This window comes from Babylonia areolata, chromosome 7, assembly GCF_041734735.1.
Source record: "Babylonia areolata isolate BAREFJ2019XMU chromosome 7, ASM4173473v1, whole genome shotgun sequence".
NCBI lineage: Eukaryota > Metazoa > Mollusca > Gastropoda > Neogastropoda > Buccinidae > Babylonia > Babylonia areolata.
Genome location: NC_134882.1, coordinates 30,745,949 through 30,758,448, shown reverse-complemented (window position 1 = coordinate 30,758,448; position 12,500 = coordinate 30,745,949). Strand labels below are relative to the sequence as shown.

Sequence of the window (12,500 nt, the reverse complement as noted above, 5' to 3'; positions counted from 1 at the left end):
TCACCAACTTACCCTGTATAGAGTTCACTGAGAGAAAAACAAAATCAGAACATGACAAACATGCACGCTGGAGCAGTTTCCACTTCACCAGGTCTCACTGTAGCCCTTCATTTTGGTAAGTAATGAGGTGGTCATCATTCTGAAGGCAAGTATACGTCACATTACCATTACAGGTGTGACGTTCTGGGTTTGTTGTTTATTGTAGGTCCCTACATAATCCTCTCTTCGAGTAATAATCTATAGAAGTATTGCATACAATATTTGATTGTTGATTAATTTTCTGTCCTGATCCCGCTTCCCACACATCACCCTTCCCACACACACCCTTCCCACACATCACCCTTCTCACACATCACCCTTCTCACACACACCCTTCCCACACATCACCCTTCTCACCCACACACCTTCCCACACATCACCCTTCCCACACATCACCCTTCCCACACATCACCCTTCCCACACATCACCCTTCTCACCCACACACACTCTTCTCACACATCACCCTTCCCACACATCACCCTTCTCACACACACCCTTCCCACACGTCACCCTTCTCACACACACCCTTCCAATATTATGTTTTTTTCTTTCTCCAGTCACTGACACTAACCCTCTCCATTTTTACATTTTGTACTCTTGTCTTTTCCACATTCTGTTCTCTCTCTCTCTCTCTCTCTCTCTCTCTCTCTCTTCCTTCCTCAGTCCCCTCCCATCCACCTCAACCGCCCACTTTTCAGTTGAATAGTTCTTCCCCTGCCATTGATTTTTCAGAAATGATGATTTCTAAGTGACAATAATCATGATGATAGAAATAATGATAATATTAATAATAATGACAATAATAACAATAACAATACAACAACAACAACAACAGTAATAATGATAATGATGATGATAATAATAATAATAATACTAATAATAATATTATTTATTTTCAGTCAAATATCACCATCTTAGATCTTAGATCAACAGACTAGAATAAATAAACAAACGAAAGAAACGTTCCAATACGAGCATCAAGAGTCTAAAATTTCCAACCACCCCCTCTTCTTCCTCCCCCCCTCTATCTCTCTCTTATTTAAAAAAAAAAAGAGATACACGTGAAAGCTGTTGTTATGACTGTGATCTGTTGAACAACGCAATGTTCGTGCAACGCTTTGAAACCATTTCACAATAAATAAAACACCAAGAAAAAAAAAAGAAAAAAAAAGAAAAAAAAGAAAAAAAAAGGAAAAGAAAAATAGAAAGTGGGGAAAAAGATTCACAAAATGCACGACACGTTCTGTTACTATTGATCGCGTTCATGCAGGGATTAAGTGTGCCATAGTCATCAACATTATCATATTATCCCAGTGTCCGTTTATTAACAAGAACAGAAACAGTAACAAGAACAACAACAACAACAAAAACAAACAATCATTAGCTGTCAGCAAACAATGTTGTTGTTGTTGTTTCCTTCTCAAAATCAAAACCAGTGTACAGTGTCCCATACGCCCAGTTGTTCCATATAATGACCATTTAATTTTCTCTGGCACAACACACACACACACACACACACACACACACACACACACACGCACGCAAACACACACACATACACACACACTCTTATTATCTTTATAGTGGTGCTTTGATATAACCTACGCTCAGTGCGTGCGTGCGCGCGCGAGTGCGTGCGTGCGTGCGTGTGCGTGTGTGTGTGTGTGTGTGTGTGTGTGTGTGTTTATCTGTCCGTCTGTAGCGCGCGCACGCATGCGAGTGACACACAAGCGAGCCACACAGGTGGCAGAGATTTCCATATAAATATTACCTTGAATGTTGTTTGTAAGCTTTTACATCTATTTGAAATAAAAAAAATTACAATGATCATTTCATAATAATAATAATAATAACAACATTATTATTATTATTATCATTATTAATATGATTATGTTTATTTCATTTTTATTATTATATTTTTGCCCAGGGGATGTTTTTGCGTGGGGAGGGGTGGGAGGGGAGACTCACCCGTAGTCAATCTCGCCGTCCCCATCAGCATCCAGTTTCTCCACCACCATGTCCAGCGCTTTCTCTGACAGGGGGATGTTGGCCTCCTGTCATCATCGTCATCATCGTCATCATCATCATCATCGTCATCATCATCATCATCATCATCATTGTCATCGTCATCATCATCATTTTCGTCATCATCATCGTCATCGTCATCATCGTTATCATCATCATCATCATCATCACCATCATCATCATCGTCACCATCATCACCATCATTATCATCGTCACCATCATCATAATCATTTTCGTCATCATCATCATCATCGTCATCGTCATCATCATCATCGTCGTCATCATCACCACTACCAACACCATCATTAACATCATCATCATCATTGCTCTGGTATATCCATTCAGTCATCATCGTTTTCATCGTCTTGAATGTGACTTGTCGACATCATAGAACAGAACCAACACAGCAGCTACTAGTATGACTGATTGAAGATTTATGTAGTGTCACTTAGTATCAAGCTTTGTTTTAACGCGCACAGCGGAGATCTTCAGAATACAAAACTACTAATTTTTTCTGTCTTTATCTGTGTACCCATGTATCCAGCAACAGCCAAGAACGAGCCGTTTCTCTCCATCCTCGGAGTCGAAATCCTAGCATATGGGAGTTAACTTTTGTTTGTAAAGGACGCAAAGAGTTGTCTCCCGTATTTAAGAAACGGCCTGCTTTTCTTCGCTTCATAACATGGCATCTTACACACACACACACACACACACACATATATATATATAAAATTCTTTTTTATTTTTATTTTATATAGGTGTTGCCCTAGTGTTATCATGGACAGGACGGAGAAGATACAAACTAACAACAGCAAACAACAACGTCGACGACAGTGACGATGCCGATGACGAGAGGATGAATAATAATAATAATTAAAAAATAAATAAAAACAAGAAAAAAAAGAAGAAGAAAACTAAGTGGAAAACTATTGCATCATCATCATCATCATCATCATCATCATCAGCATCATCACTGCAACTACAACTGTTACTCCTACTGCTGCTGCCGCTGCTGCTGATGATGATGCTGATGCTGATGATGCTGCTGATGATAATGCTGCTGCTGCTGCTGCTGATGATAATGCTGCTGCTGCTGATGATGATGATGACGACGACATGTATAAATGAAGAACAGACAAGAGGATCGTGACAGACAGGTCAGACCAGCAGACCTTTCTTGATCTTCTGTCGGGTGAATGTCTCACTAATGTCCTTATATCAATGATGATGATGATAATGATAATAATAATACTAGCACTGCTACTACTACTGCTACTGATGATGATGATAACACTACTACTATTACTACTACTGGTGATGATGATGATGATGATGATAATTGTATTTATATAGAGTTAAATCCTGTGCAGAGACAAATCAAAGCGCACCCATTCACGAATTTCACACGCATGCACAACTCTGAACCAAACGGATAATTTCTGTCTGTCTGTCTGTCTGTCTCTGTCTATGTCTCTGTCTGTCTGTCTGTCTGTCTCAAGAACAGACTTTTTCGTTCTCTCTCTCCCTCTCTCTCTCTCGTTCTTACTCCCACCAATTTGACCCTCGACAGCTTACACCCCTATGATAAGATGGAGTGTAGAGGTGTAAACAGTCGCATTACAACAACAACAACAGCAACAAAAAACGTAACAGACTGACCAGAAAGGTCTTTCTTGATACCACAATAAAAACAACTGCAACAACATGACAGTACGACCAGCAGGTCTTGTTTGATACAACAACAACAACAACTGCAACAACATGACAACTGACCAGCAGGCCTTGTTTGATACAACAACAACAACAACTGCAACAACATGACAGTACGACCAGCAGGTCTTGTTTGATACAACAACAACAACAGCAACTGCAACAACATGACAACTGACCAGCAGGCCTTGTTTGATACAACAACAACAACAGCAACTGCAACAACATGTCAGACTGACAAACCAGCCTTTCTTGATATAACAGCAGCAGCAGCAGCAACAACAACAACTGACCAACAAGGCTTTATTGATATACAAACAACAAAGACAATACCACCACAGCCACAACGACAACAACAACAACAGCATGTCAGACTGACCAACAGGCCTTTCTTGATATAAGAACAACAAAAACAACATCACCACCACCACCACCACAACAACAACAATAGCATGTCAGACTGACCAACAGGCCTTTCATGATATAACAACAACAACAAAGACAACACCACCACCACCACCACCACAACAACAACAAGAACAACAACAGTAACAACAGCATGTCAAACTGACAAACAGGCCTTTTTTGATATAACAACAACAAAGACAACACCACCACCACCGCCACAACAACAACAACAAGGACAACAACAGCACGTCAGACTGACCAGCAGGCCTTTCTTGATCTCCTGCCGGGTCAACGTCTTGCTACCGTCCTTGTCCATCATGGAGAACAGGTCCACCAGACGAAGCCCAAGCAGACGGCCAAACTCCATCAGCACCTGTCACAGCGAACAAAAAACACACCCACTACAGCAACGTTCATACAGCTCCGTGACGGGCGCAATAGCCGAGTGGTTAAAGCATTGGTCTTTTAATCTGAGGGTCCCGGGTTTGAATCTCGGTAACGGCGCCTGGTGGGTAAAGGGTGGAGATTTTTCTCCGATCTCCCAGGTCAACATATGTGCAGACTTGCTTGTGCCTGAACACACCCTTCGTGTGTATACGCAAGCAGAAGATCATATACGCGCGTAAAATATCCTGTAATCCATGTTAGCGTTCGGTGGGTTATGGAAACAAGAACATACCCAGCATGTACTCCTCCCGAAAACGGAGTATGGCTGCCAACATGGCGGGGTAAAAAAACGGTCATACACGTAAAAGCCCACTCGTGTCCATAAGAGTGAATGTGGGAGTTGCAGCCCACGAACGAAGAAGAAGAAGAAGAAGAAGAAGAAGAAGAAGAAGAAGAAGAAGAAGAAACAGCTCTGTTGGGAAAAAAAGTAAGTGCTTTCTGAATCTGACTGCTTGTATATCTTGGCGTGGGTGTACGTGTGTGATTCTGGGGGCGAAAGTGCTTCACTACGTTTGGGGTGGGGGAGGGGGGCCTTGGGGTGTGGGAGGTGGGGGAGTGAGGTTATGCCTTCAATGTTCATGACAAAATCAACTGCACTGCAAAAAACAATACATGTACAAACAAACAAAATCAACAGTTTCTAATGATGAATACATAAAGTGCTTTCACTCCTCATATGCAAATAATCCCTTTTTAAAATTTTTTTTTAACCAGAATTGAGTTGGGAGTAAAAACGAAATTAAAGTTGGACGACAATGTGTACATAAGGAGAACAACAACTACAACCACGACAACCACATGAACAACGATCAGGCACAAACAAACAAACACACATACATACAAACATTCAGACAGACAACAGACAGACAGACAGACAGACACATACACTTACCCCCCCCCCCCCGCACATACAAACACACACACATATATATATATACTTACCCCATCCACAAATCCCACTTTCTCCTCACCTTTACACTCTCCCCCATCCCCTCACCACTCCCCTTGGCTACCGTCCTCCCCCCTCCAGCCCCCTACACACACAAACATACACACTCACACACACACACAGAGAAACACACATGCACACACACGCACGTGCACACACACACACACACACACACACACACACACACACCCAACCCCCTCTCCCCATCCCTTCTCATCCTCTACTCTCTCCAACCTCACATTCCACCCTACCTCACTACACACAAACACACACACACACACACACACACACACACACACACACACACACACACACACACACACACACACACACACACACACACACACACACACACACACACACACACACACACACAATCAAACGCATACACACGCACACAAACACACACGAGTACAAACAAACAAAAAACAAATAAGCAAGCAAACAGACACAAACGCAAACACACACACACGCATGCACGCACACAAACACATACGCAAATACATTCACACACAGACACACTCACACACACACACACACACACACACACACACACACACACACACACACGGGCGCGCATACACACACACACATACAAACACACCCACACCCACACCCAAACCCAAACCCACACCCCCCCTTCCACTCCCCCATCTCAACCCCACGTCCCCCCCCCCCCACCCAGGCCCTCCCCACACACTATACTGACCACCACAGAGTTCTCATGCATCAGCTGCATCTCGTCATCATTGGATTCTACATCCCTCCACCCCCTCAGCTCTCTCCATCTCTCCATCCTCCCACGCCATCCCACCCCACCCCAATTCACTCCACACACACACACACACAGAGAAACCCATACCCCCCTCCCCCCTCGACCCCCGCCCCCCTCCACACACAGAAACCCATATCTCCCTCACCCCTCGACCCCACCCCACCCAACACACACAGAAACCCATACCCCCCTCCCCCCCTCGACCCCCTCCCACACAGAAACCCATACCCCCCTCCCCAGCTCGACCCCCCCCTCCCACACAGAAACCCATACCCCCCTCCCCCCCTCGACCCCCCCCCCTTCCACACAGAAACCCATACCCCCCTCCCCAGCTCGACCCCCCCCCCGCCCTCCCACACAGAAACCCATACACCCCTCCCCACCTCGACCCCCCCCCCCCGCCCTCCCACACAGAAACCCATACACCCCTCCCCACCTCGACCCCTCCCCCCGCCCTCCCACACAGAAACCCATACACCCCTCCCCATCTCGACCTCACCCCACCCACCACACACAGAAACCCATATCTTCCTCCCCCCCTCGACCCACCCCCACCCTCCCACACAGAAACCCATACCATGCTCCCCACCTCGACCTCAGCCCACCCACTACACACAGAAACCCATATCTTCCTCCCCCCCTCGACCTCACCCCACCCACCACACACAGAAACCCATATCTTCCTCCCCCCTCGACCTCACCCCACCCACCACACACAGAAACCCATATCTTCCTCCCCCCCTCGACCTCACCCCACCCACCACACACAGAAACCCATATCTTCCTCCCCCCCCTCGACCTCACCCCACCCACCACACACAGAAACCCATATCTTCCTCCCCCTCTCGACCCCACCCCACCCACCACACACAGAAACCCATACCACCCCCCCCACCTCGACCCCCCCCCCACACCCCCCCCACAGAAACCCATACCCCCCTTCCCCCCTCGACCCCACCCCCACCCTCCCACACAGAAACCCATACCCCCATTCCCCACCTCGACCCCCCCCCCCACAGAAACCCATACCCCCCTCCCCACCTCGACCCCCCCCTCCCACCCACCCCCCAACAGAAACCCATACCCCCCTCCCCCCCTCGACCCCACCCCCACCCTCCCACACAGAAACCCATACCCCCCTCCCCACCTCGACCCCCCCCCCCCACAGAAACCCATACCCCCCTCCCCCCCTCGACCCCCCCCTCCCACACAGAAACCCATACCCCCCTCCCCAGCTCGACCCCCCCCCCCGCCCTCCAACACAGAAACCCATACACCCCTCCCCACCTCGACCCCCCCGCCCTCCCACACAGAAACCCATACACCCCTCCCCACCTCGACCCCCCCGCCCTCCCACACAGAAACCCATACACCCCTCCCCACCTCGACCCCCCCCCCACACACCTCACAGAAACCCATACCCCCCTACCCCCTCGACCCACCCCCACCCTCCCACACAGAAACCCATACACCCCTCCCCACCTCGACCCCCCCCCACACACCTCACAGAAACCCATACCCCCCTACCCCCTCGACCCACCCCCACCCTCCCACACAGAAACCCATACACCCCTCCCCACCTCGACCCCCCCCCCCACACACCTCACAGAAACCCATACCCCCCTACCCCCTCGACCCACCCCCACCCTCCCACACAGAAACCCATACCATGCTCCCCACCTCGACCCCCCCCCCCACACCCCCCACACAGAAACTCATACCACCCTCCCCACCTCGACCCACCCCCACCCTCCCACACAGAAACCCATACCATGCTCCCCACCTCCACCCCACCCCACCCCCCCACACAGAAACATACCACCCACCCCACCTCGACCCCCCCCCCCACCCCCCTTCCCCCCACACAGAAACCCATACCACCCTCCCCCCTCGCCTCCCCCCCTTCCCCCCCTCCCCAGACCCCACACACACGTTGTACTGACCACCACAGGGTTCTCATCCATCAGCTGCATCTCGTCGTCCTTGGACTCCACGTCCTGACCCAGCACGGCACCGAACCTGACCACGATGCTCCGGCTTTTCTGCAGTTCCTCCAGCACCGCCAGGAACTCTGGCTCCACGCTTTGCTCCTGGGGCGTGTGTGTGGGTGTGGAGGGTTAGATTGGTTGGGGTTGGGAAGGAGAGAAAGAAACAGTTGAGGTGTGTGTGGTGTAGAGGGTTAGATTGGTGGGAGTGAGAAGGAGAGAAACAGTTGAGAGGTGTGTGGTGTAGAGGGTTAGATTGGTGGGAGTGGGAAGGAGAGAAACGGTTGAGAGATGTGTGGTGTAGAGGGTTAGATTGGTGGGAGGGGGAGGGAGAGAAACAGTTGAGAAATGTGTGGTGTAGAGGGTTAGATTGGTGGGAGTGAGAAGGAGAGAAACAGTTGAGAAATGTGTGGTGTAGAGGGTTAGATTGGTGGGAGTGGGAAGGAGAGAAACAGTTGAGAAATGTGTGGTGTAGAGGGTTAGATTGGTGGGAGTTGGGAAGGAGAGAAACAGTTGAGAGATGTGTGGTGTAGAGGGTTAGATTGGTGGGAGTGGGAAGGAGAGAAAGAAACAGTTGAGAGGTGTGTGGTGTAGAGGGTTAGATTGGTGGGAGGGGGAGGGAGAGAAACAGTTGAGAAATGTGTGGTGTAGAGGGTTAGATTGGCGGGGGTGGGAAGGAGAGAAAGAAACAGTTGAGAAATGTGTGGTGTAGAGGGTTTGATTGGCGGGAGTGAGAAGGAGAGAAACAGTTGAGAAATGTGTGGTGTAGAGGGTTAGATTGGCGGGGGTGGGAAGGAAAGAAAGAAACAGTTGAGAGGTGTGTGGTGTAGAGGGTTAGATTGGTGGGAGTGGGAAGGAGAGAAAGAAACAGTTGAGGTGTGTGTGGTGTAGAGGGTTAGATTGGTGGGAGTGGGAAGGAGAGAAAGAAACAGTTGAGAAATGTGTGGTGTAGAGGGTTAGATTGGTGGGAGTTGGGAAGGAGGGAAAGAAACAGTTGAGAGAAGTGTGGTGTAGAGGGTTAGATTGGTGGGAGTGGGAAGGAGAGAAAGAAACAGTTGAGAGATGTGTGGTGTAGAGGGTTTGATTGGCGGGAGTGGGAAGGAGAGAAAGAAACAGTTGAGAGATGTGTGGTGTAGAGGGTTAGAGTGGTGGGAGGGGGAGGGAGAGAAACAGTTGAGAGATGTGTGGTGTAGAGGGTTAGATTGGTGGGAGTGGAAAGGAGAGAAACAGTTGAGAGATGTGTGGTGTAGAGGGTTAGATTGGCGGGAGTGAGAAGGAGAGAAACAGTTGAGAGATGTGTGGTGTACAGGGTTAGACTGGTGGGGGTGGGAAGGAGAGAAACAGTTGAGAAATGTGTGGTGTAGAGGGTTAGACTGGTGGGGGTGGGAAGGAGAGAAACAGTTGAGATGTGTGTGGTGTAGAGGGTTAGATTGGTGGGAGTGAGAAGGAGAGAAACAGTTGAGAAATGTGTGGTGTAGAGGGTTAGACTGGTGGGGGTGGGAAGGAGAGAAACAGTTGAGAAATGTGTGGTGTAGAGGGTTAGACTGGTGTCATGGTGGGGGTGGGAAGGAGAAAAACACGAGAAGGAAGAAAAAGGAGGGAGAGAGAGAGAGAGAGAGAGAGAGAGAGAGAGAGAGAGAGAGCAATACAGAGAGAGAGAGCGATACAGAGACAGAGACAGAGACAGAGAGACAGACAGAGAGACAGAGAAGAAAGAGTAGAGCCATAGAGAGAAGAGAGAGAGAGGGGGAGACAGGGAGAGAGAGAGAGAGAGAGAGAGAGAGAGAGAGAGAGAGAGAGAGAGAGAGAGAAGGAAAAGAGATAGAGACATACAGAAGAAAGACAGATTGATCGATTTGTTTGTTGCTCTCGGATGTCTAATAATCGTGGACACACAAACATGCAATGAATGTCATTTTCCATAGCATGAGCACAAATAGGGTAAAGTAAATTACGTTTGATAGTTTTTCTGAAATAAAAACAATGTCTAGGCTACTCAGTTCCGGGACGCCTTATATATCTACTTCTATTCTTTTCAAGTTTGTATGTGTGTGTGTGTGTGTGTGTGTGTGTGTGTGTGTGTGTGTGTGTGTGTGTGTGTGTGTGTGTGTGTGTGTGTGTGTGTGTGTGTGTGTGTGTGTGTGTGTGTGTGTTTGAGAGAGAGACGGAGAGAGACAGAGAGATAAGAGAAATGCGCGCGCGCGCGCGCGCGCGTGTGTGTGTGTGTGTGCGTGCGTGCGTGCGTGTGTGTGTGTGTGTTTGAGAGAGAGAGAGACGGAGAGAGACAGAGAGATAAGAGAAATGTGTGTGTGTGTGTGTGTGTGTGTGTGTGTGTGTGTGTGTGTGTGCGCGCGCGCGTGAGAGAGAGAGAGAGAGAGAGAGAGAGAGACAGACAGACAGACAGACAGAGACAGAGACAGAGATACAGACAGACAGAGAGACAGACAGACATACAGACAGAGACAGAGACACAGAGAAAGAAGAGAAATGTGGTACCCCCAGGTCCAGTTCTCGCAGCCCGCTATCGGGAATCTCCAGCAGTTCCTTGATGAGGTATAGGGCCCCAGTGGCCGTGATGGGGTTGTCCGCCAACTGTGACAGACAGTTTCAGTTTTCAGTTTCACTTTCCCAAGGAGGCGTCACTGCGTTCGGGCAAATCCATACACGCCTCGCCATATCTGCTACTGAGGCAGATGCCTGGCTCAGCAGCATAACCCATACGCGCTTCGTCAGGGCTTGAGTGCATGCTTATACGTATCTGTGTACCAGTCAGAGTGGGATTTCTTTTTACATGCTTTTGCTGGAGGACAATACTTTCGTTGCAATGGTGGGTTTTTTTTCAGTGCGCCAAGTGCGTTCTGCACACGGAACCTCGGTTTATCGTTTCATCCGAAAGACTAGACGCCCAGTTTGATTTTCCAGTCAAACGTAAAGAAACTGAAACTGAAACTAAAAGTACATGTTGATATGTTCTTGTTTCTGTAACCCACCGAACGCTGACATGGATTACAGGATCTTTAACGGGAGCATTTGATCTTCTGCGAGTGTATACACACGTATAAGAAGGTTCAGGGACAAGCAGGTCTGCAAATACCTACGTTGACCTGGGAGATCGGTGAAAATCGGATCTGAACCCTTTCTTTACCCACCAGGCGCCGTTACCAAGATTCGAATCCCGGACCCTCAGATTGAAAGCCCTACACTTTAAATAACCACTTGGGTATTGCTATTCGAACCCCCGACCCTCAGATTGAAAGTCCAACGCTTTAATCAACCACTTGGCTATTGCTAAATTAACCACTTGGCTATTGCTAAATTAACCACTTGGCTATTGCTATGCGAACCCAGTACCCTCACACTGAAAGTCCAACACTTTAATCAGCCACTTGGCTATCGCTATTCGAACTTCAGACCCTCAGATTGAAAGTCCAACGCTTCAATTAACTACTTGGCTATTGCTTTTCGAATCTCGGATCCTCAGACTGAATTCCAACCAAAGCTTTTAATCAACCACTTGGGTATTTATTGCATGCGCACGTGTATGTGTGTGTTTTAAATAATGGAAAGTTATCGGACTTGCTTTGCTATGACTGAATTGTGTAAATTTTGTTATGTATGTGTTATGTGCCAAAGTTTTGCCGTTTTGCTTGTAATTTGTACGTACCACAGACTTCACCTACATTTAATTTCTACTACTGAGATAATAAAAGGTATTCTGATTCTGATCAGATTGGAAAACAAATACATTTGCCAAAACTTTACCGTTTTGCTTGCAATTTGTACGTACCACAGGCTTCACCCACACTTAATTTCTACTACTGAGATGATAAAAGGTATTCTGATTCTGATCAGATAGGAAAACAAATAAATTTGCAGACAGGAAAAAAATAGGATGGCGCTGTCAGTGTAGCAACACGTTCTCCCTGGGAGAGAGCAGCCCGAATTTCACTCAGAGAAATCTGTTGTGACAAAAAGAGTAATACAAATACAGATTCTGATTCTGATTCTGAATCACCAGCGCGCTAACCTTGAGGATCTTGAGGGTGGTGTTGGTCTTGAGGCCCTTGACGAGCTGGGTGAGGCACTCCTTGTTGATCCTGTTGGCGGTCAGGTCGAGGATCTGAAGGGTGGCGTTCTTCTCCAGGGCCTTGGCCAGCTCTTT

The 12,500-nt window shown here is 47.9% G+C and overlaps 1 protein-coding gene across 1 annotated transcript in view; it reads right to left on the bottom strand.

Moving 5' to 3' along the window:
* Positions 1-12,500, bottom strand: part of LOC143283818 (uncharacterized) — a 69,944-nt gene that overhangs the window by 14,306 nt on the left and 43,138 nt on the right. Inside the window, exons 9-14 of the mRNA XM_076590192.1 lie at positions 12,366-12,500; positions 10,835-10,930; positions 8,297-8,443; positions 4,442-4,555; positions 2,008-2,093; positions 13-27 (exon numbers count right to left, since the gene is read on the bottom strand). The exon at positions 12,366-12,500 is cut by the window's right edge and continues 60 nt beyond it. Coding sequence (XP_076446307.1) covers positions 13-27; positions 2,008-2,093; positions 4,442-4,555; positions 8,297-8,443; positions 10,835-10,930; positions 12,366-12,500 — 593 coding nt within the window. The remainder of the gene's footprint in view (positions 1-12; positions 28-2,007; positions 2,094-4,441; positions 4,556-8,296; positions 8,444-10,834; positions 10,931-12,365) is intronic.